The sequence below is a fragment of the Coccidioides posadasii genome, chromosome 2 (genome assembly GCF_018416015.2).
Source record: "Coccidioides posadasii str. Silveira chromosome 2, complete sequence".
Classification (NCBI taxonomy): domain Eukaryota; kingdom Fungi; phylum Ascomycota; class Eurotiomycetes; order Onygenales; family Onygenaceae; genus Coccidioides; species Coccidioides posadasii.
In genome coordinates this window covers 6251376-6264631 of record NC_089408.1, presented here as the reverse complement: position 1 = coordinate 6264631, position 13256 = coordinate 6251376, and the positions used below count along the sequence as shown (strand labels likewise).

Below are 13256 nucleotides of genomic sequence, written 5' to 3'. Positions count from 1 at the left end.
TAAGACTTAGTTCATAGGGATGGAATTTTGTTTTTCTTTTTTCTTACTCTTTTTCTTTAATGTACCTTGGGATCATTCATGCTGAACTTTTCTGTATTCTCACAATACTAAGCTTAGGAAGAATATCAACCCTGTCTTACGGCTGATTTTCGGGGTTTTCTGAGAGGAGAATATATAGATAAACGCATCTATTTCGAGAGGTTAGCGTCATACGGAGCACTATGTGTATGCATAATATATAAATTCGAGCTGCCTGACATAAAAGTAGCATCCAGAATCAGGTTTTAGATAATTCCAAGGTAGTATTACTAGAATGCACCTACTATCGTACAGTAGCCACAGGCAGCAATGTGATCATGCATCCTGATACGGCTTCCGATAAAAGAGAAAAATTAGTCCGGATCATAGGCAGCATCGCACTCGAATACCGCAGTCGGCGATATTCCAAACAATGCAGATGTATGTGAAAACCCAATCCCAATATCAAGAGCCCGATCTTTCCAGAGAACCTCTTACAATGTCATCACAACATGATTCCGTGTAAATTCCCACTTTGTGAACCCATCTTTGACAAGTGAAATTGAGGGATATATAGACAACGAAAATTCCGAAACCTGGACGCCTTTCCATTCTTTCTCCCTTATCCGATTGAAATCAAAATTTCGAATTGAGTTGTTCTCTGTGTGCTTGGCCATACGTAAACGGGTAGACCGTTGTGCGACGATCTAAGACGCGGGCAATTCGGGTCATTGATTGGGGGGCGGGGATTTGTGCTCTTGCGGTCTCATATATGGGTATATCAAAGACCAACCTGGCGCTTGCAAGCCCGCAGATATGACTTTGAATCTTGCTGGTTTTTCTTTTTGTTCTCAATCCAGCTCCCGGCCTTTCAAATTCTCGTCAAGGGATAACAAGCCCATAGCGAAAGTTACCATCGGCTGCTCCGGAAGGGTGACAAATCTCCTATCCTCGCGCGATTCGGAAATATTTCCTTGTAAATTCTGCTGCCCTTGTTCAGGAAACACCGTTCGTTTATAAGGTGGCCCTCGGCCAACCTCATACGCCTTGACCCAGGACTTTTCACAGCCCGAAGCCACGAGGGCGGCGGATGTTCCGCCTGTAATTCGTGCAATTTCGAGTAGCTTGGTGATGGTCCAGGTGCGCTGGGCTGGATCGGAGTACTGCACTCCGGCAAAAAATAAGGGAAGCATGAGTTCGTTCAGCACACCAACGGTCGTGGGATGAAGGTTAGGCGTATTAATTCCAGCCTGTTGGAGGTGGTGAACTCCAGCCGTAACTCGCCCAATAAGTTGTGCATAGCGCGCGGTACGGGGCGCTGCTACGCCGGCGGCGACCATCGTTGCGGGAGGCATGGCTGGATGGCCTCTCTCAAGGATAATTCGGGCGACATAGTAAAATGCCCAAATGCACGCTACAATGTGTGTGCGATATTGTATGGCTGGGCCGAATGGGCTTGCAGTGAGCGGTGCGCCATCGGGCGGCAGGGGAACGAATCCAGGAGTCGCAAGCGCTTTTTCAAACTCATCGGATGCATGCACTAACTCTTGCCATTCGGCTTCTGCTTCTGCTGTTAAAGAGTTTACGTCTGTTCTGCCTTCAGACCCACTGGGGGACGGCGGCGAAGGATAAGTGCTGTTTCCAAATGCTGATGGAAGTCGAATAGGGCCAGACGGTGGAACCATGCCATACATTGGTGGGCTAGTCTCGCGTTTCGGCGCAGATGGTCTTTCGCCGGTCTGCATCTGCGGAAACGCTGATTGAGGGTCTTTGTTAGGATGCTGTCCAGCACCACCCATCCCTGGGAAGAGGTTTGGTGGAGGCCGCCACTCCCCACCATTTGCGTCGATCACCTTGAGCTTCCTTTTCCTGTCTTTGGCGACGAAAGTACTGATCCGTGCAAGGAGCAGAATCAAGTGATCCATGGAGCCGTAAGCTGCATCAAGTTTGCCTACGCCAGCTCTCGGTGGGCATTCGCCCCATCGGCCGTACGGAAACCTATAACAATTAGCACTCAAGCCTCAACGTTCATTCCAGCGACGTACAGTAGCGCATTTCCGCTGACCATGCTATAAAATACATCTTGCTTGCAATACCACCAGTACAGGTCGCATCGCACTCTGTAGTCTTCCACGTCCTTAGCCGTTAAGTCGCGTTTTGAATTTTTCGAGGTATCGATGTCAACTTGGCCGAATTCATCATAATTTATTGCCTTTCCCGTTAATGTATTGATCAGAGACATATCAAGGTCAGATTCATAGGGCGCAAATATGTCGTTCTCAAAATAACTTCCCAAATATGGCACCGTAGACTCCATCCACGTATCTCGTGAATGTGACAGCGATTGTTCCGATCTAGCTCTCATTCTCATTGCCCGAATATCGCGGGTCATCGCGGCGAAATCGATATCTCGGATTAGATGTGCGGCGCCTGCTAAGTGGCTATTCCATTTACGATGTTCGGCGCCCATGACTTCGTAGAATCCTAGTAAAAGCGTGGCGGCTAGCGTGGGGATTTGTTTCCGACGCTGGGGTAGCCCAACTGCCCTGCCAACCCGTCGCAACGCATAATGGTAGTGGCGGAAAGATGCAGTGAGGGGTTGATTGGTCGTCTTTGCAATATGAAAACAGCTAAAGGCCAACATTGCTTGCAGCAGCCCCTGGTTCTCCAGTGCCATAGTTGGAAGGGTGTAGCTCCACAGGCTTTGTTGCTCGGGGGGTACGGGTCCGCTAGACATTGACACTGAGGGTATGAAAGGATGCCTCTCAAATATGGATATTGAAGGTCCTACAACTGTCAAAAAGTGGTGAAAAACTTGGAAATGCTGCGGGTCTAGGAGAGGAGACGCAAGAGGAGATGGAGAGTAAGTTGTCAAGACGTTTTCGTAGCTCTGGTAAGTAGAAAATGGGCCAACGTTTGACAGCAATTGATAAGGTATCATCATTGCAGTATTTCCGTATGGATCAAGGTGCATGGTCCTCTTCGATTGTTCCAATTCCTCGTCCGTTTCAACATCGTACAAATCGTCGCTTTCGGCCCTAAGGTCAACCTCAGGTTCCATTTCAGTCGCATGCCGGGGTTCGTGGTTCATACTGGAACCAAAACCTAGTTCCGATGAGATATAGTGGCTGCTATCTGGAGGGAATTTAGCGAGCTATAGGTTGAAACTTAGGAAATTATTACCCATACATTGTCCAGAATCGGTAGTTGATAGAGACGTATTATCCATCTGCATGTATTAGTCCAGATCTGTTGTCTACTGCTTGCGCAGTCTAGAAGCTGAACTTACATAGAGAGAAGAAGAAACGAACTGTGGATGGTGAACCACCTGGGGACCAAGAGGTTGGTAGCTTTCCGTGTTCTGTGGCATACTTTGACCAATAACTGCCGCTCCAGGGTGGTAATCTGGGTTAAACTGGGGGTTTCCAGGATCCTGTCCACTTTGGGAGAAGCCATGTACAGCCGATGGCTGCGGCTGGGCATAGTGGATCGCATTCCATGAATACGGGTCTTCCTCGCGGATTGATGGTGAGAGTCCGGACTGAGGGCCAATATGCTGCGTAAAGTCATGTCTCACAAACGTATCAGAATCCGGCCCATAACCAGATGGTCGGGGTGCCAGAGGTAGGAAAGGCCGTGTGCCCGTTTGTTCTCCATGTTGGAAAACCTGCACCGGGTGGCGGTTTAAGGATCTCTGGCCGGATCCTGTCAAATTCTGGGATGAGCTGATCGGACCTAGGTGAGGAATAGGCCCAACCGGGTCTCTAAAGACGACACGCTGGCCGTAGCCTTCGCACTCTCGTTTGGACTTAATGCAATTATTACACCTAGGCTTCTCCTCTCCACACTTTATCCTTCTTTTTCGACACGCTGGAGGAACGGTTGGTAAACGAAATTCGGGTCAAAGCCAGATCGAACAGTGAGGAAGGATACATACTTAAACAGCCCGTCTTTGTTCTCTTCCTTGGGCCTTTCAACTTTGAAGTCGCTGTGGTCGGTGCAGACGTCTCTCCAACAGGAGAGGTCGCGGAAGGGGGATTCAGAGCCGCTGGATCGCTCTCAACGGACGATTTTTCTGCCATGGTCGAACTGGTGTGATGGCCAAGCTTGGATCACAAAGCCAGCAGTAAGGAATTCAGGGAATGAGGAAGAGAAGAGCCGTTGAAACAGCGAAGGGAGGTATCCCACTTAGGACTCAGGAGAGGAAATCGGTCCCAGTGGGTGAAGAGGAGGCAAAAGCTCGAGGAGAGAGCGATACCTGATTCAAAAGGCGTGGTAACTTTGCAGGGGCTCTGGCATTTTCAGAAGGCAATTGGGTGAAGGTATAAAGAACGAGTGGCGTTGGTGGTGCGAAGAGGTTTTGATAGAAGAAAAATCCGACGAGAATAATCCAACGCAATGCCGAAGGAAGAACAGTCAAGCTGAGATGTTAAACAAGCAGCGGTACGTAGTCAATACGGGACGAAGGGCCGTCCTGCCATGCATATATTGGGCTGCAAAAATTGTACAGGCTCAATTAGGAAATTGGGGCGGCGAAGAAGCAAGATAGCGAGAGTATTGGTACCCAGGATTGCTGTCAGCGCAGATACGAGGCCGGGAAATGGTTGAATGACTTGTCCGCATCCCCAGGTTGTCTAGCTTTGAGAAAGACCGGGGATAAAATCATATATATAGCAAAGCAAGCATTGCCGAGGACAACATGGATAAGAAGGTTCGTCTGCTCCTGAGCCCAGTTGAGGATGAAGAGATATATTTATGAATTTTTCCTTCCTTTTTTTTTTTTTTTTTTTTTTTTTTACGGCGTGAAAACGTACGAGTGACAATTGGTGGTTACTTGTACAGGGGCAGTTGAAAATTGTGACGAGAGTTGAAGGATCAAAAGAAATAAGAGGAGAAAGCCTCGAGGAAAGGGACGAAGCAAAAAGCAAACAAGTCCTGAAAGGCATCCAGGGTACGTAGAAGAGGGAATTCCAGCAAAAAAGCAAAAAAGCAAAACGCCGGAGCCAAATTGGCTTGAGAAAGCAAATGACCGAGAGAAGGGCGTGGAGATAACCAATGAACCGCAGGCTTAAAGGGGACAGCTCTCACGTCAGGCGGCTGGCAGCCATTAAAGCGCAGAAAATCAATAATTTGAGACTATTATTACTATTACTGAGGAATTAACTAGTTGCTGGCGGACCATGGAGGATCAGCAAGATCATCGCAATTGCAGGACACGATGAAAATCATCCCAGGAAAACAGGGCGGGAAACGTGACCGGCCACGCGGGTGTGCAGAGGGAGAAACGAAACGGACAGGACCAAGCTTTCTGCGCTTCCCCAATGAACCCGCGATGAATACGGGCGGCCTGGTCAGTGCATGGTGAGCGGGCTATTAATAGATGTGAATGTGTCAATGGGAGTGAAAGAGGCACCACATCCATCTGCATTGTCCGGATGGGAGGCTACGGCTTCCAAGCCCATGGAGAGCAGGGAGGGATAACGTATCCTGTGCGAGCTCCCCTCTCTCCCTCCTGGGCTGCCCATTCATTAATCGAGAATTAAGACATTCGGGTTCGGCACCAGACCAGTCCATTCACCTGGGCTGCTCTCCATCTAACTAGCTTAGTGATTCAGTTAACAAAACGCCAACGGTTGTACGAGGTGAGTTGTTGACTGACGGATGAAGAAGTATCCCGGAGGAAAGGCGGGAGGGGGAGCCTCCATTGCTAGCTGAGACCTCCAGATCAGGTTGACTCTATCCATGGAGCGCAGAACCAACCCAACCCTTCTCCTGCGCCATTGGGTCTAGCGCCTGATAAATGCGGCAGCCGATTTCCTAGGTTTTGCCATCGCTGGCAAAGTGCGGAGAATCGCGAGCCACTCCCGGGCACCCATCCCTGCACCGCCTGAGGAAGAACTTTCTTCCAGCAATAAGCTGGTTAGCTGATTAAATAACTGCGGAGAAGGTCCCTCCTTAGTTCAAGACGGATTTCAACCAGCGAGGCTCCCATCTCTGGCCTATTTGAATTTGTGCCTGCCACCTATGTTGACTAAAGCTCAGGCGATGCAGAACCGATGTGTCCAGGACGAAGCTTGAAGGGGGCCAAGTTGAACCCTAGCTGTGTAATTCCCTTTTGACAGCCCCCGGAAACGGAAGAAAACGCAAGAGGCCCAAAAAATTAACCGGGAAGGGTCCAGAATCCCACAGACCTTTGGAGCTTTCCCACACAGGAGTTAAGCTTCTTCACACTCCGTCCACTTGCAAACACAATTACGCACCGTCCTCCGGAGAAGAAACCCGTCCAACCCTAAAGGGGTTCCGGTAGGGCCAACAAACCACAAGGCCATTGGAAGTCAGGGCTCAGGCGCATAGGCCCTCCCTGTCTCTTTTCCTTTCCTCTCCTGGCTCAATATCGGTATCCAATGGCTCGGATCCGGATCAGCATTGGTGACCCCCTGTGCAGCGGCTGTGCCGCTGGACCAGTTGCCGGGTTCACCCAAGAGAGTTCAATGGTCAGGACTCACTTCCGGAGTACAAGGCTTAAACAACGAGGCCGCTGCAACGCGACCGTGCAGAGTGCCCCCGATACGAAAGCTGCATGTGAGAGTGGTCCGCCGTAGCCATTTGCCAATAATATGCGATATCTTATCTTGCACCCCGGTCTGTCCAACAGGTCTAAAATTATGTTTAAATTAATGGAACAAGAATCCGGAAGCTTTATGCACTGCGATGGATGGCTGCACGTTAGGAAGTCCCATTCGATAATAGGAATAAATAATCCCATTATCATCCCTGAATCCAGGATCAGATGATTGTCCACATGTCTCCCATTGAGGCGTACATGCATTCATAAGTTGCTTTTGCCCGGAGCTTGCTCAATGCCCACGAGCTGACAGGGAAGTCATGTCGGCTCTTTTTTCATGCAAGATTTTGGGGCATTCATGGGCCTCTGTGCATGTCTTAGGGCTCTGATTGGCCGGAGTGCAAGTCGCGAAAGAAAATTGGATTCTTAGCTGGAGTGGATTGGACAAAAGGCACCTTGTTCGTCACCTAGCGGTTCCAAACCAAAATCCTTGGGAATGAGAAAACCCGGGGGGCCTGTAATACCCGCCAGGCAGCCATTGCTGCTCCCAAGTCAACGGGCCCACCTATCACTTGTCTCCTGGAGTTGCCCAAAGGAGCCAGACGTTCCACCCTCTCCCAGCAATAATGGCTCCCTTGCAACGTGCCCAGAGGGAGACATCGAATGGCCTGTGTATCTCGAGGTACCATTAGCAAGGGATTGAATACGCCTGTGAATCATGGAGAGCCGATTTTCTAACTGCTGGTCATTTCAAAGACCCGGTTCACACGACCTTTCCGATGTACTGAAATCAATTCTTATCATGCTGCCTTGTTGGTGGTGATCCAGCCAATATCCCCAAAGCCGTGCGACATAGCAGGTTTTAGTAGCTACTTATTACAGCGCAACTAGTTAGCGAGGTGTCTACGGAGTAGACTGGGGTCTCAACCGTGGTCCCACTGGGATGAAGATCTATTCTCTTGAAGGCGTATTCTGTGTGGTGAATTACACTGGGGATCTGGCCACATTGATTGACGATCCCCTTCAGCTAGATATCAAACCTGTATGGAGTACGGAGTAGAGGCAGGCATTTGGAAGCCCAACAAACTTGTGAAGCCACAGATACTGCCACCGTCTGTCAGTTTCAATTGAACCTATGTTGGCCTTGAACGGCCAACTGATTCAGTGACCTTTTCGCACAAGACAAACTTCACGTCATGGGTTGTGGGCAAGCAGGCGCTGTTCAAGTGTTCATGTGATAATTAGAGGCAATGGATCCAAGGAACTTATGCGGCCGAAGAGGTAACGCTTGCAATCCCTAGGCGAGGGGCCCTGACCTTTCAGGGGGTAGCGGTCAGGGTTGGAAAGGAAGTGACAAGAAGGTACTGTTGTACGGAGTACGCCCGGCAAAATTATGGCGCTTGAAATCCAGGCTGGCCCTGTTTTGGCAAAAAGTCATTCTTCTCCGGCATTTCGTGCAAAGCTGGTCACGAAAATCACTCGCTTCGCAATCAGCGTTCTCTATAATGGTTATTTACTTGACTTGTTGACGTGTCTTTCCGGCTATTTAAAGCTTTGGAGTCGTACTCCCCCCAACCGCAAATGAGAAGCCAACAAGACATCAGTGACCATGGGTTGCGTCTCGGCCACTCCCCCGATACGATCTTCATGGAGGCTGTGGTGGCTGAGTTCTCCGCTGGATCGAATGCACAGGCCTCTGGCACTGGAGCCATTTCTAACAGAGTACGGAGTACTCCGTAGTTGGACGAGCACAAGAGCCTATGACATGGTTATTATGCACTTCTCTACCCGCTTTTCTTATAAGCCTTCGCTATTAGATTGATGCGCTTGATTTATTTCTTGATGTAAGCACAATATGTCATTTCATCAATGTCCGGATGAAATGCGAAGAACGAGCTCTGAAATACGCCGAAGGATGCTTGCACAGTATGTCCTGCGTAATGTCTGGTTCCGGTTGCACCCAGCCAAATATGGTTTGGACCTAGGGACCAAGGCAAATTGGTCTTGGGAAGGCAACGGTACATGAAACAGATTGCTAAGCATCGTACCTCTGAAAGGGAGCAATGACCAGCTCTCTTGAAGCTTTGTTCAGGTCATCGGGGAAATAAAGAACAATGTGGATCTTCATTAGCACGGGTATTCGCCGTATTAAATGAATACTTTCTGGTCCTCAATGTCATACCTCCAGGACTGATCTCAAAAGGGCTATGCTCAGGTATAAAGATCTTCTGTATTCACCCATTTGAGGTTAATATTAACATGTTGTTGGTGGGGTCTAGTATCGTCGATCGCGGGGCTATATCAAAGAGCATGTTCCCGCATGCGGGGAGTAGTGCTATCCCGATACCATCTGTCACTCGAGGCCCGGATAGTTGAGATGATGCGGACAAGACATAGCATGCTTGTCGATAGCAAGCCGGTTGGACAACTTAGGCTAGACCTCAACATGCGGGCTGTTGAGCGAAAGTTTTTGTACTAATTATCAATGAAGTGATACATCGCGTGGCTTCCTCGGATCTGAGGTTCCACCGTTGTTTCTCCACAAGGACATCATTTTGGGTGCTGTGGCAATAGACGAACCAGCACTTGTGCAGCATAGAGGCGGTGAAAGACGAGAACCCGTGTCGCAAAATGGCAAATCATAGTACGTATCTCCGTATGAAGAGACTTCCGAGCCAATGGCAAGATGGCTTCCCCAGGAAGTGGCCCCTCATGCACAGTCGAGATGAGACTGTCTAGGATAATTATGGCAAGTCTCAAAAGCGGTCTAGGGAATCGGGAGCAAGAGCTCCGGACGACTCCGTACAAAGGGATCTTTTGACAAGGGAGCCTATCAGCAAAATGATAATTGTTAGCTCCCAGCCAAGATGGAGCGATCAGAATGAAAAAGAGAAATAATATCCCTGAGTAGGATGCCAGCGACAAGTGAAAACCTGCCCGCGTCGAACACCGGCTATGACACGGGGCTCCCACTCAGCATTCGTTAAATGCCCGGCAAATCATCCAGTCCCTTTCTCTTCTGTAACTTGTAAGCAATGGCAGGCCACTAAGTTTTTCAACAAAGGAGTCCACATGAAATGAAAGTGTTGCAATCTCGTGAGGATGGAGGGAAATTTGACTCGTGATTGACAAGGAGATGTTGTGCCCATAACTGCCCAGCTAGAAACGCCAAGAGACGTTATGCTAGGGCAATCTTTCCTGAGCTCGTTGAAGCTCTGCTCGACTTCTGTAAGGACTGAGAGGCAATTTCTCATAACACATGAAAACAGGACAGATACTCCAAGTTTCTGCCAATTATCCCACTCAACTAGTCACCAAGAACAGCTTTCACAACTGCAGGCATAGGTTCTCCTCATTTGCTAATTCCTAAGAGCAGTGGTGAGCCTCTACCTATGGTCCAGGCTTTTAGAAAGGCCATATATCCCTCCGGCTACTCTACTGTACAAAAGGAATTTTACCTCCGCCTGTGAATGTTTTGATGTTATCCGAGCTAATGCTTTCCTTACCTCAACGTGAGCTCCATATAACATGATATCCGGGCCATTGGTATATTGACAACTGATACACACACCAATGCAGCAGACGTTTGGGTATTCCAGGGGATGAAGAAATATCAAGCAGACCGCCAGGATTTGAAGCTATTAGAGAAGAGCAATTCTTGAAATATGTCTGGAGCATATCATCTCCCTGCCTTGCAGTTAGCATATTTGGCTGCTTGATGTTAGCAGACGTGGCTACTCTCCACCAACCACGGCCTCGTTGCCCTCAACAACAATTTCGGGACGTTGAGCTGTAGCTGGTTGGCTGAATCATCATTCAAGAGAGGTTGGTCCTGGTGTCCTCTCGCTGCTAAAAAGATGAGAGAGGTTTCAAGGAAAATACATGGCAAGCCTACCACGTATACTGAAGAAGCACCTATGGAAATATTTGCCATTCAGTTCTTGGCCGATTTGAGTTCTCCGATCAGTCCTGTGCAACATCGCCAAATATCCCAGGGAAGCGGAACTTCAGGGGAGCACGGGAAGCTAATCTTAACTCCCTCTCCAGGAGGAGGTAACCTTGGAAGGATTTAAGCCTAAATGGCCCTTTTTTGACTTTTGTTGAAAGCTGATGCATATTACTCTCCCCTCGTTAATCGCTTGGATTCTTGGGGGCAATAACTTTCTCATAACTTCAACTGTGTCGATTGCAGTTAACTGGGAATCACTTCGAGAGCGCGTAGCTATCGGACGCGTATGTCTATTTCAATCTCAGAGGGTTTCTTTTCCAGCTCGGCATTGACAGCCGTAGGGCTGCATGGTTTGCGGCGGGTGGTGACGTATTGCCGCCAGAGTTACATCAGGGCGTCCTATTTTGGTGGGGCTTCCCGTGGTTCGCAGCGCTGGTGGTGCAACAAGCATTTATTTTATGAGGTGCTGATCTGATCATCCTGTTCTTTTCGAACCTTTTTTTTTGCTTTTCCCCTGGCTTTCTTCCGCGAAATCTCCGATTTGCCATGGCGCAATCCATACTGGACGATGTCTCCCACAGGAGATACAACCCACTGCGAGGAACCCACGTCTTGGTCTCCCCGCATCGAACAAAAAGACCCTGGCAGTGAGTGGTGATATCTTGACGCTAAATCAGTCTGGATAAAGGCACTGATGCACTAGCGTGTGCCAGGGGCCAGCAAGAGTCTCCGTCTAAAACACTCCTACCATCATATGATCCTGCATGCTACCTATGCCCTGGAAACAAACGGGCCCAGGGTAGCCAAAACCCACAATACACGAAGACTTTCGTCTTTGTGAATGATTTTAGCGCGGTAAAAGAGGAGCAACCAAGTTATGGGCATGAAGAAGACCCCAACGGTGTGTTTTGGACAATCACTTTCGCCTTACCTTGGAAACGAATATGGTTTTGACTAGAGACCTAGATCTCGCATCCACCTTTCTTCAGGCAGTATCAGTAACAGGCCGATGCTATGTCCTCACTTTCTCCGCGAGCCACAATCTCACATTGGCGGATCTTTCGCCAAATGAGATAATTCCCATAGTTAATGCCTGGACCGACATTTATATTGGCCATCTCCCGGCCCATTCACCACTCGTGACGCGTGCGCAGACTGCAGTTCCGCTCGACTCGGCGGCACTGCAAATCCCCAAACCAAACCAGCAGTATCGCTACATGCAGATTTTTGAGAATAAAGGGGCTGCCATGGGGTGTTCTAATCCCCACCCCCACGGACAAATATGGACCACAAGTTCCTTCCCAGAGGAACCACAGCAGGAACTCGAACAACTCAAAAAGTATCGTCGAGAAAAGGCAGGGAGGAACATGCTCGAAGACTATGCTTCGCTTGAGCGAGAGAAACAGGACCGAGTGGTGTTTGAAAACGATACGTTCCTGGCCTTGTGTCCCTGGTGGGCGGTGTGGCCGTTTGAAACACTAATCATTAGCAAAGAGCATAAACGCTCGCTTGCAGATTTGACGATGGAAGAAAGAGAACATTTAGCAGAGACAATCGCCGACATCACAAGGAGGTACGATAATCTCTTCGAGACGCATTTCCCATATAGCATGGGGATACACCAAGCTCCGCTGGTTGGAACGGAAGAAGAAATAGAGGCGTCTCATTTGCATATACATTTCTATCCGCCGCTTCTGAGAAGTGCGACGGTAAGAAAATTTTTGGTTGGGTATGTTTTTGTCGGATACAAGTACGATTCACCGAAATGTTCAAGTTAACTGGAAAGTCTAGGTATGAGCTGATGGCTGAGCCTCAGCGCGACATCACCCCGGAGCAGGCAGCGGCGAAGCTAAGGGCCTGTGGAGGTGAATTGTATCGAAGATTGGACGAAGGGGGTGCGAGCTGACATACCGATGTTTGCAGCTTGGGATTAAACCCGAGAAATGTGCAATCCTGTTCGGTAGCACTTGTAGGTTGACACACGACTTTGGAAGTTTAGAGCAATTGTCCATGGAAAAGTTCGCTTTCATTACTCCTGATGTCGAGGAAATATTCATAAATCTTCCATTTGAGCATATCGGTATAACCCGCGCAGGACTGAAATACAGAGCACAAATCCACGCCCAAGCATTACCGCTCCACTATTTGTCCGTTTTTCATTTCTGCCTTGTTTGTTTGAATTTATCACTTCACATACCATCCCCTCTGCGTGATCATCCACGCGAAGCTCGCACTCGCCACCACCAACGGGCTAACAAATCTGCCCTTGGCTCTCGCGCTTCCAAACACCAACCACTCACTCACAAAGTGAGCCAATGCAATTCCGTACGTCCATATCGCTAGATCGTATACATGTGGGTCGGAGATGTAGTATGCCGCGTAGAAGCGTATCACGGAAGACAAAAACGTCCAGGTGCCAAATTTGCGCGAGGAGAGAGGGGTGACAGGGCCAGCAGCGTAGAGTTGACCGGTATAAGTCGGGTTAGTGTATGCCTGGAGGGTATTGAGGGTCGATACGACGGAGACCTGTTGCGGGGAGTTAGCATTTTCTTGATGCTTTTTTGCGTTTGGTTCCTTGCTGTTCAATGATTTGGACGTACGAGGAGGAGCCACTTGGGGAGGTAGCCCTCGTGCTGTGGTAAATAGAGGGCGAGGGACATTGTACGGCGTAGACAAGCTGATACAAAGCAATTGTTTATTAATCCTGTGATAAAGTTCCAATTA

At 48.9% G+C, this 13256-nt stretch overlaps 3 protein-coding genes across 3 annotated transcripts; 1 reads left to right on the top strand and 2 right to left on the bottom strand.

Moving 5' to 3' along the window:
• Positions 1 to 360: 360 nt before the first annotated feature.
• On the bottom strand, positions 361 to 4964 carry D8B26_004487 (uncharacterized protein). The gene is made up of 5 exons (XM_066124499.1): positions 3956 to 4964; positions 3308 to 3888; positions 3208 to 3247; positions 2064 to 3153; positions 361 to 2016 (listed from the first exon to the last, which is right to left on the bottom strand). The coding sequence occupies exons 1-5, from the start codon at positions 4098 to 4100 to the stop codon at positions 870 to 872; spliced, it is 3003 nt and encodes a 1000-aa protein (XP_065980580.1). The 5' UTR covers positions 4101 to 4964; the 3' UTR covers positions 361 to 869.
• A 6114-nt stretch (positions 4965 to 11078) lies between these two features.
• On the top strand, positions 11079 to 12542 carry GAL7 (galactose-1-phosphate uridyl transferase; the record flags this gene model as incomplete). Its single annotated transcript, XM_066124498.1, has 4 exons — positions 11079 to 11179; positions 11246 to 11433; positions 11499 to 12261; positions 12324 to 12542. The coding sequence occupies 4 exons, from the start codon at positions 11079 to 11081 to the stop codon at positions 12436 to 12438; spliced, it is 1167 nt and encodes a 388-aa protein (XP_065980579.1). The 3' UTR covers positions 12439 to 12542.
• ERG28 (ergosterol biosynthesis protein) lies at positions 12540 to 13231 on the bottom strand. Its single transcript, XM_003065007.2, has 2 exons — positions 13133 to 13231; positions 12540 to 13058 (listed from the first exon to the last, which is right to left on the bottom strand). Exons 1-2 carry the CDS (start codon positions 13190 to 13192, stop codon positions 12717 to 12719), a joined length of 402 nt encoding a protein of 133 aa, XP_003065053.1. The 5' UTR covers positions 13193 to 13231; the 3' UTR covers positions 12540 to 12716.
• Positions 13232 to 13256: the final 25 nt, after the last annotated feature.

Excerpts from the sequence above, each read along its gene's own strand:
- D8B26_004487 (XM_066124499.1), bottom strand. The coding sequence starts at position 4,100 with ATGGCAGAAAAATCGTCCGTTGAGAGCGATCCAGCGGCTCTGAATCCC. Across the intron at positions 3,889-3,955 it reads AACAAAGACGGGCTGTTTAA|CGTGTCGAAAAAGAAGGATA; the intron begins GTATGTATCCTT and ends CCGTTCCTCCAG. Across the intron at positions 2,017-2,063 it reads GTCAGCGGAAATGCGCTACT|GTTTCCGTACGGCCGATGGG; the intron begins GTACGTCGCTGG and ends TAATTGTTATAG.
- ERG28 (XM_003065007.2), bottom strand. The coding sequence starts at position 13,192 with ATGTCCCTCGCCCTCTATTTACCACAGCACGAGGGCTACCTCCCCAAG. Across the intron at positions 13,059-13,132 it reads TCCCCAAGTGGCTCCTCCTC|GTCTCCGTCGTATCGACCCT; the intron begins GTACGTCCAAAT and ends TCCCCGCAACAG.